Source organism: Ailuropoda melanoleuca, chromosome 1 (genome assembly GCF_002007445.2).
Source record: "Ailuropoda melanoleuca isolate Jingjing chromosome 1, ASM200744v2, whole genome shotgun sequence".
NCBI lineage: Eukaryota > Metazoa > Chordata > Mammalia > Carnivora > Ursidae > Ailuropoda > Ailuropoda melanoleuca.
This window is the reverse complement of record NC_048218.1, coordinates 117795702-117819627: the sequence shown is the minus strand read 5'-3', so window position 1 is coordinate 117819627 and position 23926 is coordinate 117795702. Positions and strand designations below refer to the sequence as shown.

Sequence of the window (23926 nt, the reverse complement as noted above, 5' to 3'; positions counted from 1 at the left end):
CACCTCCAACACTGTCTCCCCACACCTCCCCTCCGGGGAGGGACCTGTGGTTTGTTCTCTGCAGGTAAGAGTCTGTTTTTCCTCATTTGTCTTTCTTTTTTCCTTGTTTTCTTTCTACCATATGAGGGAATCATATGGTGTCTTTCTCTGACTTAGTTCACTCAGCACAATACCCTCTAGCTCCATCCATGTTGTTGCAAATGGCAAGATGTCGTTCTTTTTATGGTTGGGTAAATATTCCATTATTCTCTCTCTCTCTCTCTCTCACACACACACACACACACACACACACACGAATGCCACTTTAAAACAAACTTTGTTTTTGGGGAGCCCGGGTGGCTCAGTTGGTAAGTATCTGACTTAGCTCAGGTCCTATCTCAGGGTCCTGGGATCGAGCCCGGTGTCGAGCTCTGTGCTCAGGGGGGAGTCTGCTTCTCTCTGTCCCTCCCCCTGCTTATGCTCTTTCTCTCTCTCAAAGAAATAAATAACATCTTTAAAAAAAAAATAAAATGAACTTTGTTTTCCTCAAAATCCCCACTGCAAATCACTGTAGTTTGCACCAAGATCGGGCTTTAAACTGACCTACAGGAGGGTGGGCAGGGAAGCGTGCTGGCCGGCTGGCTCCAGCCTCTAGGCCCCTTATCTCCCTCTTCAATCAGAACAGTTCCTCCCTCACTGGATTTTCATTTATAGCTTTTCTTTTGATGTAAAATTTACATGCAATGAAGCACACAGGACCTCAGTGGACTCCGAGCTCTGACAACTGCATACACTTGTGTAAACCAAACTCCTATCAAGACACCGGGAATACCTCACCTCCCCCAGGAAGCTCCTGCGTGGCCGACCCCTGCCGCCATCCCCAGGACGTCTTAGTCTGCCGTGTTTCTGAATGTCCTTTGGATGCAATCCCACAGTATACAGCCTGTCCTGTGTGGCTTCTTCCCTCAATGATTTTGCAATTTATTCATATTTTGTGTGTGTCATTAGCTGTTTTCCTACATTTTGGTTGTTCTCAGACTAACCCTATATAAGTTTTTGTTGGAAGAAAGGATTCCAGTAGCTTAAGAAATCTAAAAACACTGACTTATTAGAACCTACTAGAAGAGGATGATGGCCCCTGAAGCCCTACAGTGGTCCATGCTGAAACGACCTTTGTTTTCCTGTTTTGCTGGGGATGGAGCAGCAGACTCACCTGGACAGAGCACTTGGGCAGGGAAAGCTCCGGAAGGGGCTACAGGTGTCAGCGACCCTTTCAGCCCAGTCGCCGCCACAAAGGCACCAAACTACTCCCCACCCCACCCAACAAGAATCCACTTAGCGCCCACTGCCAGGCACTTGGGAGGCACAGGGAACGCATGAACCTAACTTCCCAGCCTTTAGGAGGGTGTACCTTCAAAGACTCTGACCTACTCGGACTTTGGAGCTGCCACTAATAAACCGAATGAACTCCACTGACAATTCAGGTATTAACTGTTACATCTGATGCAAATACCCTGCATTTGTATGATGCAGAAGACTGAAATTTTTTTCTGAGAATTATTTTGTTCATTATGATTGCTTTGAATATTAAAAGACTATTATTCTGTGAAAGAGAATAGCAAGTGCTCTACTTTCTGCTTACATTTCTAATATAGGATTAAAAAAATATGACCAAGAGCAGAAACAGAACAGAGCCTATCACTACAGACAATTCACACATCGAAGGGAAATAAAGGACACCCAGCACAGCTCTACACACATCAACCTGACAACGTATGCGGAATAGAGCAATGTCTCAAAAATACGAACTACTGACATTGACCATATATGAAACTGATAACTTGAACAGCCCTATAAAGTACTAAACAAGTTGAACTTATTGTTTTAAAACTACCTGCCCCCCGCCCCCAACCTCTACTCCAAGGTTTCACTGGAGAATTCTACCAAACATTTAAGTTAGAATCAAAACCAATTCTTCCACCAATTAACACATTATCTGTTCCAGAAAACAGAATAGCGAAAGATACTTCTCAATACTGTTTATTAGGTCGGTACTACTCTGATTCCAAAAACAAAGACAGTACAAAAAAGGAAAACTCTAGGCCAAATCCCTCATGAATACAGATGCAAAAATCCTCAACAAAATACTAGCAAATACAATTCAGCAATATATAGGAAGACCAAGTGAGGTTTATCCCAGGGATGCAGGGCTGGCTTAATACTTGCAAATCAACCAATGTAATCCACAATGCTAATAAAGAAGAAAAAAAATCACATGATCATATCAACTGATGCAGAAAAAGCATCTGACAAAATTCAACACCCGTCTATTGTTTGATTTTTAAGAAAATATTCAATCATTTATTCCTTCTGAAGTTCACGTTGGAATTAGTGGAAGATGTAGCTCTGAAGTAATTAAAAGTTATCATCGACTTATCCTAATACCATTCAACATCTGCCCTTTGATTTCTGTGGCTTATGTTACAAATCATCTAATTCACACACACACATAATATAAATGCAAAATATGTATGAGTCCCCTTTGCAGGTATTCTATTTTGTTTTCCTGAATTATATTCTATATATTGTGCTTTGCAGGAGACTTACTGTGTTTGCTCTTTTCCTGTCTTTGCTCATTTTTCAGAACTTTCTTCAGTGTGCTTTTATTTTTTCCAACTACTTATTTTCCTAACTACCAATACTTTCAAATTACTAATATCAATTATTCATACTTCTTTACATATCTGAAATAATTAAACATATTTAAATAACTAAACAAGTTTCCTGTGAGTAGATCAATATTATATAGACAATATTACAGACAAAATGCAGAGGAGTAAACATTATTTCTTCTATCACTGAGTAGCAAACACTCTATGTTGTCTGCCTATATTCTTCAAAAAAGATTTAGAAATATTTGAAGGACACTCACGGGTGCAAGAAATAGGTAAGGCAGAGAGACTCAATTTAATTTTCAGCAATAAACTACTTTGTTCACAGTTATTTTACAGTCGTGGAGTTATTACCCAAGTAAGAGTAAACGCAATGGAGCCAGGGCAGAGAGACACAGAAGGACCAAATCCACTCACCAGATGTTTAAACCTAGCATCTTCTGCTCACTCTTACCTTCAAAGAGAGAGTAGGGTCTGTCAGGAATGCGGCACCCGTGTGTTCCGTACTCGAGACACCACTCTGCAAACTAAGAGGAAACATGTTTAAGAGCAGAGATTTCACTCGGTGAAAAGGCAGCAAATAAGACACTGCAATGAATTCACCAAGAACGCAAGGAGGAAGCAATAGAGAAGGACCAACATGGCACAGAGGGGCAGGGGTATGTCTGCGCCAGGAGAAAGAGACACAGGTTAAGAAAAGGAGAGGAGCAGTATTTTTGGATTTTGTGCACGCTCTGGAGTATTGAAAAGTTGGTTGGATAAAGCCTCCTTACTTTGCAAGCTCGGTAGAGATACTTTTTATCCTGCGTGAGATGGTACAGGGACAGGAACGCGTAGCCATTCCCGGCTGTCCCGTGGCAGATCCCATAGCCCTTCCGAAGCAAACCTCGCTGCCAAATGACATCGCTACACTCCATGGCATCTTTCAAGTATTTCTCCTCCTTAAAGACCTGGGCAATGAGAAGCAAAGCAGTGTTAAAAAGATGTTTTCAGTGATGAGTCAGCAAAACAGTTTCCCTTTCTGGTTAGTAAACGACACATTAGGAAACCTGGATCGGCTCTGGGGGTAAGACGCACACCACCAGCAACAGCACCGTACCACACCTCACGAGCTTAACTGACCCACCTCTTCCCCTTGTCCTCCCAGGTCACGGTTTTGCAAAAGCAGTTCTAAAATTTAGTTAAATAATAAAAACAAAAGCTAGCAGAGACAAACCACCATTCTGTAATTCCTAGAGCAAAACACCCCACAGCGCTAATTACACTCCTGGTGAAGTCAACTGGACTGATGACTCCACAACCCCCTGACAGCTGGGTCAAGAACACGCACTATCCTGGGTCAGCCACGTTATCGGTAAGACCCTGACGGCCTGGCCCTACCGGGGCTGGTGAGACCTGTCATAATCCACCGCAGGGAAACCAGCAGGACACTTCCTGCGGTTCCTGGAGCAGACCTGCCTGGGCTACAGAACTTACTGGCACGGTCTCCAAGGAGGGCTTTATATGGAAAGAGACAAATGAGCTCAGCCAAGACAAGTGTCCGGCAGGAGGAAGCGTACCTCCTCAGATTCCCTTCTCTTTCTCCTCACACTTCAGTTATTTTGTTTCTCTAGTCCTTCCCTCAGAATCTGCTGCCAGTAATCCCCACCTGCTCAGCTCATTCCAGGCCAGCGTAAAGGCGTTTTGGACAATGAATCAGAGGTAAAAGGTCATCAGACATGATCTCCTTGGGAGAGCAAACAGGATTCTTCCACCCATGACTGATTAGTCAAGAAAAAGAGATGAACCATGTGAACCACTGTGGCAGAGGGCAGAAGGGGAAAGAGAGAGACATTTGCATCTTACTCACTATTCCTGATGCAGATTCTAGTCAGCAGGCTCAGAAGCAAGACTCTAGTCAGGAAAACAAGTGAGATGTGAGCTCTGGGTCAGACTGCCTGAGTTTGAATCTCAGCTCTGTCCCCTTTTAACTGTGTGTCCCGGCCTTGGACAGTCGCTCAACCCCCTATGTCTCTGTTTTCTCAACTATAAAAGGACACTATTTCTTCATCTCAGTGGCTTGTTAGGGGTGTTAATGACACCAAATCAATCAAATGGGGAAAATAAAAGTCTTTTCAATAAACAATGGAGGAACAATCAGCTATCCTGATGCTTAAATAAAAGAATCTCTCTTCTTCTGTCGCATATACAAACCTAATATACAAAATATCCACGTAATATATAAAACTCACTGAGAGATAGCTCATGGTTCTAAATCTAAAGCAGCCTGGAGAAGAATATTATCTGTATAACCTGGGGAAAAGTACAATGTAGTGACAATTAATAAAGGGAAATCTCACTGAAGTGGAGTTGGGAGGTTAGAAGGGAAAGCCTGCCACTGGACTCAATTCCAGAAAGACTTGTCAATTACAGACCCCAACGGAAGAGGAAATAGGAAACAGGAAAGAATCATCAATTACAGACCCCAACAGGGAAAAAAGTTCACTGCATCTCCTACAAGAAATCAACTACCCCTGCAACTCAGCCAACGAGAAACTGTCATGACCTGAACTGCTTTTCTCCATTGGACTTCCATGCAAAACCACCTCTCCCCTCTTCCTCCTTCTCCATAAAAGAATGTTCATCTACTTTGTTTGTTGGACTTGCCTATGGTTTTCTCATAGCTTGTCTATCCCAAAATGTAATGCTCTGCTATTCTTGAATAAGACCATTTTGCTGGTTAAATAACTGGTGGTTTTATTTTTTAGGTTAACAATTTCTTAGACAAGATACAGAAATAAATTACCATAAAAACTTGATAAAACATAGACTTTATCAGAATTAAAAACTCTAGGGGCGCCTGGGTGGCACAGCGGTTAAGCGTCTGCCTTCGGCTCAGGGCGTGATCCCGGCGTTATGGAATCGAGCCCCCACATCAGGCTCCTCTGCTGTGAGCCTGCTTCTTCCTCTCCCACTCCCCCTGCCTGTGTTCCCTCTCTCGCTGGCTGTCTCTATCTCTGTCAAATAAATAAATAAAATCTTAAAAAAAAAAAAAAAAAGAATTAAAAACTCTATTCATCAAAAGATCCCATAAAGATTATGATCAGGCCAATTACAAAATTATTTCCAAAACATGTATCTGACAAAGACTTGTAACCAGAACATATGAGGAATCCTTACAACTCAATAATAAGACGATAAAAGAAAGAATAAAACAACGTGAGTAAAAGGCATGAACAGACGTTCAACAATGAGCCAGGAACACAAGCAAAATTGCTATCCATTAAAAACTACAATATAATATCTGCCAGAATACCATTAAAAAGCCTTTCAATACCAAGTGCTGCCAAAGATGGGAACCCTCTTAAGTTGTCGATGGAAAGTAAAAGGTACAACAGCTGTTACTTTGTGAAAAGGTCTGGCAGTTTCTTACAGATGCTCACGATCCAATTGAGGTACTGGCCCGACAGAAATGAAACCCATGTCTACACAGACCCGTACAAGAATGTTCACAGCAGCTTATTCCGAAGAGTAAAAGACTAGACACAACTGGAAAACAAAGTGAAACCATGTCGTAGCTTTATATAAGTGATGCTTAAACTTAGGAAGGGATCACAATCTTGAAGAAGGAAAAAGTATAATTTGAAAGACTCTCTCCAGCTGATTCTGATATGCACCCCTAAGATACTCCATGTTTCAAATAATTGACTTACAAATGAGCTTGGGGAACACGGCTTCTATGAAAACATCTTCTGATGTATGGTCAACAATTGACCATCAGAGAGCATTCCTAATACAGCTCGATTTGGGGGTTTCCAGCATAGGCAGTCAGGTACAGGAGTGGGGAAGGCATGGTGGTTGCATACGTTATGGAGTCAAAAGATTATATCGCTATCACCTTGGTATGACGTATATGGTTTTCCTGGGCACTATATTCGTAAATACCGTTCCAAATACAATTTTCATTTGACCAATGTGAGCATTTGTTTACAGCGGCTGAATCCACACGAACTGCTAAGGCCGAAGGGCCCGTACGTGTAGTTAGAAGACAGAATTTGTTACCATCGCCTGTAAGTTACTGTCAGATAATCAAGAACAGCTCAGCTAAATAGCTTCCAGCGATAGGGTCCACAAGTGTGATTTGCTAGAAAATCATTTGCAACTAATATAATTCCTAATATAGCACAGAATGTTATTAAAACGCTGCCATTTCTCAAGGATCACGTAGAACACTATAAACTTTTACATTAACAACAGATGTTCACACAAGCAGAGAGCACCCAAGGACACACGATGAGCATCTCTAGGAGGGGAAACAAATGAAGTGAAACTAGTTTTGTGACGGGTATTAATATTTTTTCAAATACTTGAAAACCTTATGCTTTCATAAGCATTCTTGAAGAACTTCTGCATTCACATGCAAGCAAGAGAAAATGTTGAAAACTTATATAGAATGTAAGTACTTCCTAATACTGAGACAGCTTCAATGAATGCAGATGCTCGTAATTTGAGTTAACAATAACTTGAGAGAAAACGGAGCCTCGAGCTGTGTTTCTCTAGCTTTGCGTTTCCACCCCACCGCCCACCGGGTCTCTGCCCACACCACCCTCTGCCTTGGCCAAACACAGATCTCACGCTTCACTTACACCCCCAATTGTAAAACTATATTATATGTGCCTTTTCAATTTACCATTGATGCCTTCTGCCCCCAAAGATTCTGATACTCCTCGCCTTCCTCATGTTTGAGAATCTTGATGTAAATGGAAGTTTCAGTGACGAAGTATGGGATCTGAATGCCTTCGCTCTATGCTTTCTAGAAGAGAGAACTTTCTGTTTCGGAATAAGCAAGGCAGGGACAGACATTCACATGATACTCTGAGTCAGAGCCGGCCAGGCGGCAGCTGGTCTGAGATGTCTGTGGCATTGCCAACAGCAGAGCTCTGCAATGTTTGCTCCCCATGCGACCAGGAGACCAGCAGTGGTAGGAACAGACGGCAGTGACAGGCAACAGGGCCAGGAGAAACGGACCTCCTTAGGATGATAGCCCCGCTGGAAGTCCTGGCTCCTGATTACCTCCTTACCAGCGGCTCGGGGGTTGGGGAGACCCCAGCCACCAGGAATGCCCACCTGTACTGTTTATCCTCTTTAACGTGAAAGAGAAAAAGGAGCCTGACAAACAAAAGCTTTCACTCTTTATCAAAGTCATACATCTATTCTGAATATCAAAGGTCCTTGTTTGTCAACAATATACGCATTATGGTTGGATAATTATAATATTATAGACTTATCTCTATGTCACTGAAGTTACAACAATCACTCTAAAGCTCTAAAAAAGGGAGGCAGCGATTTGAACAGTATTTTAACTTAAAGACTGAGGTATTGTTAAGATGAATCATTAGGTTCTTCTGATTTCCAGAGTATATTCCACTGCCCTTTTTTTTAATCATAACTTTCTGAGTTATTTTCTTAAATGTTCATACCTGACCTTTATATTTGAATATTTTAGGTGTTACTGTTATAGGAGGATTAAAAACTTCTGAAAAATTCATCAATATCATGAGAAATTCCCCATAATTTTTCTAAATTATTATGGTTAGTCACAAAGGGAAAATAAAATGAATTTGGAGACTAGTTCTTTTGTTATTTCTAGGTAGAAATATGAATTCTGCTTCATTAATTCTATCTATTTCTACAAAACTAAGACACTTTGCCAAAACACTAATCAATCATTGTGGTTACTGTTACATACTTTGATATATGAACAATAACCTCCAACATCAAGAATTACAAATAAAGGTGCATTAAAAAGATACAATTACAAAAGAAGCATGGTTTGCAATCCAATTAAAAATGAACAGACATTCTTGCAACGATCTACAGACAATGAAAAGATATTCAACATCACTAATCAGCAAGGAAGTACAAATCAAAATCATAATGAGACATCATCTCACACGTGTCAGAATGGCTAAAATAAAAAAGACAAGAAATCGCAAGTGTTGGAGAGGATGTGGAGAAAAAGAAACCCTTGTACACTACCGGTGCAGCCACTGTGGAAAACAGTATGGAGGGTCCTCAAAAATTTAAAACTAGAACTATCATATGATCCATTAATCCTACTACTGGGTATTTACCCAAAGCAAACAAAAACAGTAATTCAAAAAGATATATGCAGCTCTCTGCTTACTGCAGCATTATTTATAATAGCCCAGATATGGAAGCAACCTGAACGTGCACTGACAGACAAAGGGATAAGATGCGGTGAGTGTGTGTGTTTGGATGTATATCTCACTCAGCCACAGAAAAGGATGAGACCTTGCCATTTGGTACAACATGGATGGACCAAGAGGGTATTATGCTAAGTGAAATAAGTCAGACAAAGAAAAGCAAATACCATAAGATTTCACTCATATAAGGAATCTAAAAAAGAAAAATGAAGAAACAAAAAGCAGACTCATACCTGTAAATACAGAGAACAAACCAATGGCTGTGGGGGGATGGGCAAAATGGGTGCAGGGAGGGGGGGACACAGGCTTCCAGCTGTGTCGAACGAATATGTCAAGGATCCTGTAACTCATTGCCCGGTGACAGACGGCGGCCACACCTGTGGTGAGCCCTTCATTGTGTGTGAACTGGCATCACTGGGTTGTGCACTTGAAACTAATACAACCTTGTGCATCAACTACACTGAAATAAACATTTTTTTAAAGATTTTATTTATTTATTTGAGAGAGAGAGAGAGAGAGAGACAGACTGAGGGGGGTGGGGCAGAGGGAGAAGTAGACTCCCTGCTGAGCAGAGAGCCCGATGCAGGACTCTGGGGTCATGACCTGAGCTGAAGGCAGACGCTTAACTGACTGAGCCACCCAGGTGCCCTCAAATAAGAAATTTAAAAAATAAAATAAAATGTATAGTTGTCTAAAAAACTTGCTTGAAAACATTTTTTCTTTAAATGTGAATTATTTTTCCAAGAAATGTTAAAAAAATGTTACAGAATGTAGTAAGCTGTTTGTAATTTCAACTTCTATGTAATAAAATATTAAGAAAACACATTTACAAACAACTAAAAAAAAAAAGAAGCATTGTTTGCTTACAACTTACAAGGTTAATTCTTAGTCCAGGAGAGAAATCAAATGAATTCTTAATACTGTGCCCAAATATTATCTTGAGACTACCAGAATTAATCAGTAAAGGTACTGCCTGTTTTTCTATAATACCCCATTATGTGTAAAGCTTTGACTATCACAATTCTCCCATATGAATAATTTTATAGCAATTTTAAACTCGAATTTAAAAGGCCCCAAATAAGCATCATCATCCAGCAATAAAGGCTTATTCAAGCAAGAAAATAAAATGATGTGAACTCAAACAAAGAGCATTTGGTTAGAATATTATGTGCCTATTGCCTTATCTGATATTCACACGCAGAATAAAAATCATTACTAAGCTGTCATCCAGGTTTTCTTTTACACACGAACAAAATCCCTGCTGAAACACATACACATACACATACAGCTCCAACTACAGGGTGATAAAGTGAAACAGGGAGACTTTATTTTGTAAAAACATTATTCTAAAAGGTTTTTAGTTTGCAATCAAATGTGCTGGCCAAAATCAAACTGGAAACCTGGTGGAGAAGAGTGGATTTCCAAACGCTGCACGCTTATGAACAACGGAAGTGCTGACCTTATAAGCTTGCACAAGCATGTGGACGACACCCGGGGCGCCATGACACCAGTGGACCAAGCGGTCTGTTTCATTGCTTAATGACGACGGGTAATTCCCAGATCGGAATCTTTTGTGGCGCACATAATCAATACTAGGTTTCACCATTTCTGTCAAGGTTTCTTGGTCCACTTTTGCTGCTGGCTTTAAACAAATAAAAACAACACATTTAATTTGTTTTTCCTTAAGTTTTTTTTAAGCCTTTGTACTGTAACTAATACAACAAAGCATAAAATACCTGCAATACTGAGAAGCATATAATATTCAAATTAATTCACCATCTGGTTATTTCAGACTTGGGCAGACCTTTTTTAATTTCAACTTGTTTTGATGTTGAAGATGAAGTCTGAAGGCCATCTGCTGGAGAATTCCCTCTTGCTCAGGGCAGGCCTTTAAGTGACTGAATGAGGCCCACCCCCATGATGGAGGGGAAGTGCTTTATTACAAGTCCAAGCATTTGTAGGAGAGCTGACAATACTGACTCCAGCTTGCTCACGTCTGCTCAGTGACCTCTCTTGGGGGCATGTGTTCCGGGCCCCTTGGAGATCGATATACATACCTTAGACATGCCGGCCCAGGCAGGAATTGCGGGAGGCTGGTTTTGGCCTCTCTTGAATCTGTCAGAGATAACACAGTCTTGCCCCTTCCTGATGCACAGGTTGGGCCACAAGACCTCATTAAAGGGTAGCTGGCAGTTAGGTGCCTGCAAGCCCTCTGATCTCACTACAATGACCTTCTGCATGTCCCCTCGCTCTACAAAATCTATGGACTAAGGTCTGGACTTTGCAGAGAAAAACTGTGCAGCAGCCATAGTCATCTTCTGCCCGATCCCCCCATCAGTAAGTCACCCTGAATAAAACTGCGTAAACTCTGTGGAGTGGCCTGCTTCGTCTTCTGGTCTCGAAGTGTCTTCTCACACCTTCTAACACCAGCATAAATCCCACCCAAATGTCCTCACAGAAACACCCAGAAAAATGTGTGACCACATACCTGGGCACTGTGGCCCAGCCAAACTAATATATAATATTAACCATCACAGAGAGCTAGCTAACATTTGTAACGGGGACTTTGAAATACCCACATCTGGCAATCTTTTATCTGAGCTGTTTCTCCAACAACAAAAAAGCCCCTCTTCACTCCCCCATCCTGAAGTGGAGGCAGTGAAGCCAAAGGGTGAGAGAGGTGGTGGCCCCGCTGGCCACGGAGGCAGGGAGGGCTCGCCCAGTACCCTGTGGACATTCAGGCCAGCCCCGTGTGCGGTTCTATGCTTCTCTTCAACTATCCTCTACACCTGGCTTTCTGGAGTTGAAAGAGCTGGTTCAGCTGCTCCAGACCCCACCCTTCTGTCTCCAGCAGGAGTTAGGGGAGGAAGATCTCCCAGACAGAGATCCAGGCGCTCTGTATAGAGATGTTCAGAGAAGCCCTCCTGCTGCCCACACATCACGCCCCATGTGCACACGTGTCCGGCTCCCCCTCCCATGGTATCGGCACTAAGTTCCCAAGGGCTTGGGGGCTGCCGTGCGTATTGGCTTGCTTCCTGCTGGCACCTTCTTCAGACACCCACGTGTGATCTTCCTCTGTCCTGTCTGGTCACGTGCCATTCTTTCCTCTATTCTCAGTCTACGTATTTGTAGTCTGGGGCTCCAGATGTCTGCTAGTCTCATCAAGGAAGGTGGGTTTCTGGTTTTTTTGTTTGTTTTCCTTGCTGTTTTGAGATCATTTTCAAGAGGAGAAATGTCTTTATTGTGCCATCCTGAAAATGAAGTTTAAGTGACATTCTGAAAGGGTTTGTGCACACTCGTCTGACCGCCTTCCACGCGGAACTGCACAGCAGCACCTGCTACCCCGGAGCGGCCCCCCAGCTGCGCTCTGCAGACACAGCGGGAAGACAGGTGCGAGCCGGCTCCGGCACACCACTGCCTAGCGATGGCTACAAGAAAAAGGATACCGATTTCTATGCAGAATCCTGACCAAATAATATTTCCATGCTCTTCACTTTAAAAGCAGAAAAAGGGGACAACTTTGTGACTTGGGTTTCTCTCAAGGAAACCCCTAATATCTAGCAAAATTAACCTCAACACCTACATCTAAACTTTAAGGTTATGTCTTAGTGGTGTGGTTTTCATATGGTTCTGTTCCCCAAAGGCTATCACTTAAAAAGAAAGCTTCAAAAGCTAGTGTTAAAACTTTCTCTTGGGGAAATAGAAAATACACACAAACTACCAATTTTCCAGAATAATAGTGCTATTTTTAAATGAGATATGGAATTCTAGTTACTTTGAAAACATGTGTCTGCGCTATAAAGAAAATTCACAAATTGGGATATATACATTTTACTTCTACAACAATAAAAAAAGACAACTCATTTCCAGAAAAGGGGGTTTTAGTCCCGTTTAGATATGAATTTCCTTTAGTGGTAGAGTAGGTTTTAAAAAGGAACTTGGGGGCGCCTGGGTGGCACAGTCGTTAAGCGTCTGCCTTCAGCTCAGGGCGTGATCCCAGCGTTCTGGGATTGAGCCCCACATTGGGCTCCTCTGCTAGGAGCCTGCTTTTTCCTCTCCCACTCCCCCTGCTGTGTTCCCTCTCTCTCTGGCTGTCTCTGTGTCAAATAAATAAATAAAATCTTTGAAAAAAAAAAGGAATTTGAAGTAAAAAATTTTAAAAAGGAATATATGGGCTTTTAGTTAAAAAGTTTTAATCTAAATGTTAATCCATGTTTCTTGACTTACTAGCTTTGTGATTTTTGAGAATTAATTAACTACTCTGGTATGGGTGTGGGAGATAAAGGCTTAATTGAAAAAAAAAAACAACAGGCTGTGTCTAGAGTGGGGAAGGGAACCCCAGGCCATGATGCTGGAAGCAGGTTGAAGCACTACTTGGCGGGGGGGGGGGGTCTCTGCCTGCCTGACGGAACGGTGACTTCTCAAGTCAACCAGATGTCAGACAAGATTGAGAGACAAGTTGGGGGTATCTGAACATGAAAAGTCTCTGCCTCAGTCTGGATCCTGGAGGCCCTTTCCGCTCCCAGAAGGTGCCCCTCTATTCAAAGAGTAACTACAATGAGCAGAAGGACATGGACAGAAGACAGTGTGGGCAGCAGACGCCTAGCCCAGTAAAAACCGTCTGCAGAACGTGCTCTCAGCGCTTCACCGCTTGGGGTTCACGAAGCAGAGCTTAAGAATCCATGAGTCAGTTAGGATCCTTATTTTATCTCAGCCTGCTTGACTTATACTAAAATTCCGTCCCCATTTACTATTTGGTGAAGTATTTTACACGAGAGTGACCGTACGCGTGTCTACCTGCATCAACATGTAGTAGATGCCGGCCACACCGTGGGCCGCCCCGACGTACTGCTTCCTGTGCCACTGGTACAGCAGCGGGCAGCGCTCCGCCTTCCTCTCCTCCCTCGACAGAGCCTTGCCCGACTCAATAATAGCACTGACGACCTACGGAGACCAAGAGACAGCGTTAAGTCTAAAACCCTTATGTGTGCCCTGCTTCCGTCTAATTCACACTAACAATTCTACATAGACGACTTCATCTAAAAAATCTGTAAGCCGTCAATAGCCACCACCGTTATCTTTAGTTTATAAATTAATAAATACAGGAAGAGAGAAATCTAAAGACAATCTCAGGATAGAAAAAGAAATTAGGAAATCAAACCACGAAATTAAAAATTCTTCGTATGAACAGCTTACTAGAGTCTAGAAAAACTTCCCGTAAAAACTATCCTAGACTACTTAGTTGCCTTGTAACTGCCATGTTTTCTCCAAAAGACTGGCAGTACATCTTCCAGGAAAGGCTGGAGGAATTAGCCTTATTTATGAAAGGCTCATGAAATGAGGTCAGCTGCGGCATATGCACATTTTATTACATCAATGAATATCGTCTCTGTAATGACATGTAGCAGACACAACTGTTTCCCCGTATCCTTTCCCGCTTCACGCTTTGGTAACAGTGCTCCATGTTTTGGCCGTGCATCTGCCTCTCAGCTACAGACACAGTCCTTTGACTAAGTTCTGGAAGTGAGCAGAAGTGAAGCAGACGACTTCTGAATCGTGGCCTTAAAAAAGAAGCTGCTTATCCTCTACGTCCTCCCCGACTGGAGCCTGGGGCTGCTCAATTAAGTCTGGGCATGCAGATAAGGGCCTGCCCCCAGGTATGATAGAACACAAGACCCCAGATCCTTAGCCATATTCACTGGGACTGCCTACCAGTTCAGAAGCATTATGAAAGAGAAATAAATATTCTATCTTTTTGAAGCTGCTGCTGTTTGGTTCTAGTAAAAACAGGTGAATTAATAGGCCTGAGAGGAGGACAGATTTTTACAAAACATTCCTAGAAAGGAAAAAAAGGCAGCTATTTATTGCTTTTATGAGATGCCTTAAGAAATCACTGCTACCTAGAAGCAAAGTGCAGCCACTAACGCAGCTGTGTGCTGACAGGTTGGGACGGTAGAGATGACAGGACGCCCAAAGCTGACGGCGACCCCACGGTACCTCTTTAATAGCCGCCTCGCACACAGTGCCTGGGCCGATCTCCGTGTTCAGGTAGAGTAAGGCGTACAGGTAACCTGCCCGTCCGTAAAGCAGCTCATCAGGGAGGTCTGAATCTCGGCACACGATGTTTCTCTGGAGCTGCAGAAGTCTTTGCAACAAGAAAGATTCTGTTTTCCCAGAGAATGTCTGAAATTCCTCTTCCCGAAACGGTTAGTAACCCTATCACTTTAGAAATTACCTGTTACTTATTTTTAATTTAAAACTGATTTTAAGAAATACAAACAAACAAAACCCAAACAACAAGAACTTCTCCACTGCGCTGATTTCCCTCAGATATCACATTAATAACAACATACCTTTCTGTTCAAAGTATCTACCTTTGTGTCTAGTCTAAACCATGTAAGAGATGACACTCAATTTTGAAATCAGAATTAGAAGAAAGTGATTTAAAATTTAAAAGAAAATAGTACTAAAATGTAGTCAATGCTTGGGAATTAGCTTGACTCACTCTTTCAACAAACATCAACTGCCAGCGTGGGCCAGACACCCCAGACCATGGGAGCAGGCCCTGACCTCTGCCTCTTCCAAAAAGAATATAAACCAACAGGTGCAATGAAAGTTTTATACTCTCTAACTGTTCCAAAACAACTGAACCTAAAAATAACAGTCATGACAGTGAATCTAAGGTATATAAGCTAATTTTCATGCAATGAACACAGCCAAAAATAATTTAGGAAAAAGATTAAAGTAACATGAAAGAACATGTTTATTTCTCCCAAAATTAAGGCAGACACAAGCTTGGATAGAAAGGAGGCATATGATCTTATCATTATGCTCAAGGTTAATATACAAATCTCTTCACTTCTTAGAAAGACCTGCTGGCAACAGTAGATGAATTAAAAAATAATTTCCTTTTTGAATGTCTTTCTACAGTAAGACCTTGAATAGAGAATTTAGAGAAAATACTTCCAGTTTTAAAAACTCACTTTGTGATGCATTCCTGGGACTCGCAATCACTTTTGAGTTTATGATACACCACAGCTCCTACCGCAAGGGGTCCGGCATCTCCGCAGAGGAAAGTGACCCTGCGGCCATTGAGGTTCCGAAGTGTCCTCTTTACGTAATCCAGGGACCGGAGCAGGTAGGTCTGGTCACATGTGACCCGGTACAGCTGCAGGTACAAAAGGGCTATGCCTGGAAAATTCCCCCGGCCCCAAAGAAAAGCATTATTACATTTCTTTTTCACCCTATTATATTATGATCACGTGAAAAACTTACATAAACCCTGTTTCTGAAGGAGCATCATCAAACAAATGACATATGATACAGCTTTAAAAACAGAAAGAAGGGGGAAAAAATCAGGGTAGAAAAAGCTTAAACCAAGTTTAAATCCATTATCTTGCTACTGGCTCTGTTACAGTGATTCAGTAGCTCCTAGACAAAGTAACATATAGGACTTCCCACACATTCCCATTTTCTGTACATTCATCTCAAGATTTTATCCTTCTCCTCTGTATTTTAAGCTAACTTGGATCTTTTTCTTTACTTCTCATATAATCATTTCCTCCTATCTTACCCCAAATTAAATCATTACTTTCTAAATTTCACACTCCCTTCTTTCTAATCTTTCTATTTCTCACAATTTTCCCATTTTCTTTAGTGACCAAGCTACCCAAATGACCAACAAACCAGCGAGTCGACTCACCGTTTATGGAACAGCCGTAGGGTGAGAGAGAGAGTTCATCAGCTCTGCACCCTCCCCGTCTTAAGGATTTTATTTATTTATTACTTAGCAAGAGAGCACACTCCGAGCTGAGGAGCTCCACGACCCTGAGACCACGACCTGAGCTGAAACCAAAAGTCGGACGCTTAACGGACTGAGCCACCCACGAGCCCCCAACCTTCCTATTTTAAAGAACAAATCGAGACACTTAAGTGACCCAGAGAGGAGTCTCTTTCTGAAAATCTACAGAGGATGACCTATATAGCTTCTGAAGGAAGCCTGCTGTTATTCCTGGACTCAGTCACCATGATGGCTAAGTAAAAATAGAATATGTATAAATATGTGCTTAATAAAATAGATTATAGAGAAAGTACTGAAGGAAATGCTATGATGGTGAAAAGGCCAAACAGAACATCTACTCATGTTTGAATTGGGATTCTCTAATATTAGGTTCTGTGTCTAATATCCTACTCCCACTTCTATTATTTTTCATTTTCCTTTTTGTTTTAATTGCTTCTCTTGAGTATAACTGGCTCATAACTGGTTACCGTAGTTTACAACATAGCATAGCTCACCATCTACATTCTGCTATGCATTTTGCTTTTAAAATTTCTTCTAAATAGGTAGTTTCTTTTTTCTTTAATTCTCCATTTCAGAGTATCTTACTTCCCTTTCAAATGCTTAACATCTCTCTCTCTACATATATTTGAAAAGTCCTTTTCTCATTATCCATTTCTTGAAAGTTGTTAAGTTAGATAGATCTAAAAGTACATTTGGGGTGCCTGGGTGGCTCAGTCTAAGCGTCTGCCTTCGGCTCAGGGCGTGATCCCGGAGTCCTGGGATCGAGCCCCACATCAGGCCCCCTCCCCCCCGCTAGGAGCCTGCTTCTTCCTCTCCCACTCCCCCTGCTTGTGTTCCTTCTTTCGCTGGCTGTCTGTCAAATAAATAAAATAAAATCTTTTAAAAAATAAACAAACAAAAAAACCAAATTCTTCGAATTTGTATTTTTGTATCCTTTGGATAAATACCTAGTAGTACAACTAACTTTTTGAAGAACCTCCATACTGTCCGTTCTCCAGAGTGGCTGTGCCACTTTGCATTCCCGCCAACAGTGCCAGAGGGTTCCCCTTTCTCTGCATCCTTATCAATGTCTGTTGTTTCCTGAGTTGTTCATTTTAGCCATTCTGGTCGGTGTAAGGTGGTATCTCATTGTGGTTTTGATTTGTATGTCCCTGATGCCCAGTAATGTTGAACATTTTTTCATGTGTCTGTGGGCTATCTGGATGTCTTCTTTGAAGAAATGTCTGTTCATATCTTCTGCCCATTTTTAATTGGATAATTTGTTCATCTGGTGTTGAGTTGTATAAATTCTTTTTCTTTTTTAAGATTTCATTTACTTATTTGACAGAGAGCACAAGCAGGGGGAGCAGCAGAAGCTGAGGGAGAAGGAGGCTCCCCGTCAACCAGGGAGCCCGATGCGGGCCTCGATCCCAGGACCCTGGAATCATGACCCGAGCTAAAGACAGATGCTTAACCAACTGAGCCACCCAGGCACCCTGACTTGTGTAAATTCTTGACATATTTTGGATATTATCCCTTTACCAGGTAAGTCGTTTGCAAATATCTCCCATTCAGTACATTGCCTTTTGGTTTTGTTGACTGTTTCCTTTGCTGTGTAAAAGCTTTTTATTATGATGTAGTCCCACAAAGAGTAGCACTGGGATATCCTGTTCTTTGAAAGAAACTGTCTCTTTTAATTAGTTTATTGTTTGTTTTCCTCTAGTTTTACTACAGTATAAGTGACAAATAAAATTGTATATGTAAGTGTACAACGGAGTGCTTTGATATACTTATGCATTGTGAAAATATTACCACAGTCAGGTTAACAAACCCATTATGTCACATACCATCTATTTAATGTGTGGTGAGAACACGTAAGATCTACTCTCTGAGCAAATTACAAGTATACACTACAGCATTATGACCTATAGTCACAGTGCTGTGCGTTAGACCTGAAGAACTGGTGTACCTTGTAACTGAAGGTCTGTACTCTTTGACCACCATCTCTCCCATTTTTCCCACCCCACAACCTCTCGTAATCACCATTCAACTCTGTTTCTACGAGTTCAATTTTTTTTTTTTTTTTAAGAATTCATATATATATGAGATCATGGTTCTTTCTGGTTTATTTCACTTAGCATAATGTCCTTCAGGACCATGCACGTTGTCACCAGTGACAGGATTTTGTTCTTTCTCATGGCTGACTAATGTATCATTACACCCACAGAGATGTAGGTATAGATAGAGATGTACATGTAAATATAGATAGAAACAGATAAAAATACCACAGGTTCTTTATCCATTCACTACTGGTGGATACGAAGGTTGTTTCCATATTTTGACTATTGTGAATAATGCAATGAACATAGGGGTGCATTTATCTTTTCAAGTTAAGTTTTCTCCCTTTGGAAAAATACCCAGAAGTAGAACTGCTGGATCATCTGCTAGTTCTATTTTTAATTTTTTACATTTACATTCCCACCAAAAGTATATTAGGGTTCTCCTTCCTCTACATCCTTGCCAACATTTGTCATCTCTTCTTTTTTTTTTTTTTTTTAATTTTTTGAGAGAGTGAGACATAGCACGAGAGAGCACAAGCAAGGGGAAGGAGAGGGAGAAGCAGGCCCCCCAGCTGAGCAGGGAGCCTGATGTGGGACTTGATCCCAGGACCCCAGGATCATGACCCGAGCCGAAGGCACTCAACCGACCGAACCACCCAGTTGCCCCCATCTATTTTTAACGAAAGCCATCTTAACAGGTGTGAGGTGATATCTCATTACAGTCTTGATTTGCATTTCTTGATAATGATGTTGAACACTTTCCCATGTATATGTCAGCCATTTGCATGTCTTCTTTGGAAAATATCCACTCAGGTTCTTGGCCCAGTTTTTAAATTGATTATTATTATCATTTTTACTACTGAGTTGTATAAATTTCTTAAATATTTTGGATACTGACACTTTAGCATAAATATGGTTTGCAAATATTTCCTCCCATTCTGTGGGCTACCTTTTTTATTAATTGCTTCCCTTGCTGTACAGAACTTTTTAGTTTGATGTAGTCCCCCTTGTTTATTTTTCCGTTTGTTGCCTAAGCTTTGGGTATCACATACAAATAATCATTGCCAAGACCTGTGTCAAGGAGATTTACCCCCATGTATTCTCCTAGGAGTTTCATGATTTCAGGCATTACATTTAAAGTCTCTAATCCTTTTTGAGTTAATTTTTGAGAGTGGTATAAGATAGGGGTCCGGTTTCATTCTTTTGCATATGACTCTCCAGTTTTCCCAATATGATTTATTGAAGAGATGATCTTTCTCCACTGTGTGTTCTTGTTGCCTTTGTCAAGGATTATTAACCATTTATGCTGGGTTTATTTCTGGGCTCTCTATTCTGTCCCATTCGGCTATGCATCTGTTTTCATGCCAGTACCGTATTGTTTTGATTACTATACCTCCGCAATATATTCTGAAATCAGAAGTGTGATGCCTCCGGCTTTGTTCTTTCTCGAGACTGCTACTGCTATTCTGGTTGTTTTGTAGTTCCATACAAATTTTAGGATTTTTTTTTTCAATTTCTGTGAAAAATACCATAAAATTTAATAGAGATTATATTATCTGTAGCTCTCTTTGGGCAGCACAAATATTTCAACATTAACGCTTCCAATCCACAACAATGGGGTATTCTTCCATTTATCTGCATCTTCTGCAATTCTTCCATCAATGTCTTATAATTTTCAGCATATAGGTCTTTCACCCCTTGATTAAATCTATTCCTAAGGATTTTTCTTTGATGCTATTATAAATGGAATTGTTTTCTTAGTTTCTTTCTCCAATAGTTTACTGTTAGTCTACAGAAACACAACTGATTTCTGTGCATTAATTTTGTACTGAATTTGTTCATCAGTTTTAACAATTTTTTGGCAGGATCTTTACAGTTTCAACTTCACTTTTTCTTTCTGATTTGGATAACTTTGATTTCTTTTTCTTGCCTGACTGCTCGGGTACATGTATATATTTGTTATTTCCTCCTGATGAACTAACTCCTTTATCATTACATAATAACTGTCTTTGTCTCTTGTTAAAGTTTTTGAAGTTGAAGTGTATTTTTTCTGTCATAAGTATATCCACCCCTGCTCTATTTTGGTTTTCATTTGCATCAAATGTTATTTTTTCCATCTCTTCACTTTCAGCTCTTTCTTTGTCAGCAGTCTATTAAAGCTGACACAAGTCTCTTGTATAGTTAGGTCTTGTTTTTAGCCATTCGATCACTCTATTTCTTTTGGTTGATAATTTAATTCATTTAAAGTACTTACTGATATGTAAGGACTTGCACATGCCACCTTACTCATATTCTGACTGTTAATTATCTGTGTCTTTGATTTTAGACATTTTATTATAATGTGTCTCAGTGAAGTACTCTTTGGGTTGAATACGTATGGGGAATTACAGACTTCAGGAACTCTGATGTTTGTTTCTCTCCCCAGATTTGGAAAACTACATTATTTCTTTAATAAGCTTTCTGTCCTTTTCTCCCTCTTTGTCCTTCTGTGACTCCTCTAATGCATGCATTGTTTCACTTCCCATAATTCACACCGGCTTTCTTCACTTTTTTTTCCCCCTCTGATTTGTAATTATAAATTATGTGTCTTCAAGTTCAGAGAGTCTTTTGTTCTGTTTCATTCTACTGCTGATGCTTTCTACTTCATTTTTTCATTTCATTCATTGTAATCTTCAGCTCCCCAATTCCTCTTTGGTCCTTTTTTTGTTTTTATGATTTCTATCTCTCTGTTAAACTTCTTGTTTTATATATTGTTTTCCTGATATCGCTGAGGTGTCCTGTGTTTTCTGGAAGCTCAATGAGGTTCTTCAAAACAACTAATTTGAATTTTTTCTCAAGCAAATTGCAGATCTCCATTAATTACTAGAAAATCATTTTATTCCTTTGCTGGTATTGTTTCTTTGATTTTTCGTGTTCCTTTAGGTCTTACATTGTTGTCTTAGCATTTGAAGAACTAGTCACCTCCTCCACAGTCTTTATAGACGGCCTCTGGGGGAAAAATGCCTGCTAGGGATTCTGAGGCTCTATCACACCTTCTCTATGAATATGCTACTCCAAAATTCTTGTTCCCTCTTAGGAGTGAATTCTTATGATTGTATGCCTTCTCCTAATTCCACAAAGCCAGGCTACATGCTAGGAGTCTCCTGTCTGCTTTCCCTACAGCAGTGCTAAATGCTCAAGTTCGTAGGCTCTCTTTCACTTCTACAGGGCTGAGCTGGCTTTCCACTTATTCTAACTGTCCACAAAGACTTGGACTCTGCAGTTACGGGGTGGAGCACCGTGTGCATAAGGAGAATGAAATGTCGGAGATGCCCGTGGTTCAGATGGGGGGATGCTAAGTATCCCCAGCAGCTTGTGGCCAGGCTTCCTATTGGAGTGTGTGGTTAGTAAGACCTGTGTTCCTTGTTGAGTTCTGAACACTGGCTGTTATGCTCCCAGTCTCTCCCTGCCCCACCATCATGTAGATCACCCCTGTATTCTGAACGAGTGAGAAAGAAGTGGGTGTTTTTGACAGTGTGCTTCACAGCTGGGGAAGAAGGAAACTCACTCACATGCTCTCACTTCCCCCTGTGGGAGAGACTGCAGGCTGAGTTCATCTTTCGGCACTGAGCTGTGCCACCTTGGCGACGGGGTGACATAGGAAAAGTGAAACTGTTCTGCTTACTCTCTTCAGTGTTCCCAGTCTCAAATTTTTTTGTCCTCCCAATGGTGTGCTGAACTTCTCTGCAACTCCTGGGTCCCACAAAGGTACTCGCATCTGTGTGTGATTGCCAAAATCAGTGTTCTTTGGGAGAAAGAGGGTAGAAAACTCCTGTTCCACCATCTTGCTGATGCCATTCTCCTTGGGATTTCCTGTTCTTTCAAGGTTTGGTAAAATTCCCAGTGAAATTTTGGGGGTAGATCTTGAACAACATTCTCATTTTAATTTGGAAGTTTGTCTATTTAGATGTTACATCTCTTCGGGGGTGAGGTTTGGTAGATTATATGTTCAGAGAGAATTATCCACTTCATTTACATTGTGAAATAAATTTATACACAGTGAAAAGGAATGTGGCTTCTAAAATGTCCTGTTTCAATGGTTTCTCCACCTCATTTATGTTTCTGTGCCTTCTTCTCCTGTCTGCAAACTTCTGTTTGGATCTTAATCATATAATTAAAAGTAATCAATGTCACTATAAGTGTATGCCTGCATTCCCTCAATCATGTCTCGGCTATGATCCTTGACTACAGGGTTGTCCGCTCCCCCCACCCTTTTTTTGGTAAAGGGCCAGACAGCAACTTTATGTTACCCTTTTAGGTCCCCATTCAGTCTCACTGCATAATCTGTTTATTTCAAAATTTTTAAGAATAAAAGAAACAGAATACAAATATACACCAGCAGTAAGTGAAAGCTCTGGCACGCCACAGTCAGCAGGAATTGGTACTGGTCTTGCATTTTGTCAGTTCCTAGTAACATAGGATGTCGAACATCTTTTCATGTACCTACTTCACATCTGTATTATCTTTTCTGGTGAGGGCCTTTCAGGTATATTGTGCATTCTGCAGTTTACCTCACACAGACTTTGTACATACTTTGTAAATTTATACCTAACTATTTCGCTTGGGGGGAGTGCTAATATGAATGGTATTATGTTTTTTTTAATGGACTGCGTCATGAATTTGTGTGTCATCCTTGTGCGGGGGCCATACTAATCTTCTCTGTATTATTCCAACTTTAGTATATGTGCTGCCGAAATGAGCACAAATGGTATTGTTTTTAATTTCAAATTCCATTTCCTCATTGCCGTTACATGGGAAAGTGACTCACTTTTGCATATTAACCTCATATCCTGTAAACTTACAATAACTGCTTATTTTTTTGTTATTTCTGATTTTCTACATAGAATGACCATGTCATCTACAAAGACAGTTTTATTTCTTCCTTCCCAATTTATATATCTTTTTATTTCCTTTTACAGTCTTCTTGCATTAGTTAGAACTTCTGGTGCAATGTTGAAAGCTGTTGTGAGAGAGAACATTCTTATCTTGTTGCTGACCTTAGCAGGAAAGCTTTGAGTGTCTTACTATTAAAGATGATGTTAGTTTTAGGCTCTTTGTGGGTGTTCTTCACTAAATAGAACTATTCCTAAATTTCCAGAGATTTTCTATCAAGAATAGGTGGTAGATTTTGTCAAATGTTTTTCTGCATTTATTGATACAATGATGTGATTTTCCTTATTTAATCCCACT

General features: G+C 40.9%; 1 protein-coding gene and 1 non-coding gene across 3 annotated transcripts in view; both read right to left on the bottom strand.

The window, feature by feature from the left end:
- Window positions 1-23926, bottom strand: part of LANCL2 (LanC like 2) — a 50414-nt gene that overhangs the window by 1753 nt on the left and 24735 nt on the right. For both annotated transcript variants that reach the window (XR_002141406.2, XM_002930157.4), the window contains exons 3-8: window positions 15841-16048; window positions 14855-15002; window positions 13655-13801; window positions 10317-10499; window positions 3425-3601; window positions 3106-3178 (exon numbers count right to left, since the gene is read on the bottom strand). Coding sequence is in view for 1 of the 2 variants with exons in the window: in XM_002930157.4 (XP_002930203.1) it covers window positions 3106-3178; window positions 3425-3601; window positions 10317-10499; window positions 13655-13801; window positions 14855-15002; window positions 15841-16048 (936 nt within the window). In the remaining variant the exon portion in view is untranslated. The remainder of the gene's footprint in view (window positions 1-3105; window positions 3179-3424; window positions 3602-10316; window positions 10500-13654; window positions 13802-14854; window positions 15003-15840; window positions 16049-23926) is intronic.
- LOC117795447 lies at window positions 23333-23439 on the bottom strand. Its single transcript, XR_004619473.1, has one exon. It is a non-coding gene; the product is annotated as a U6 spliceosomal RNA (small nuclear RNA).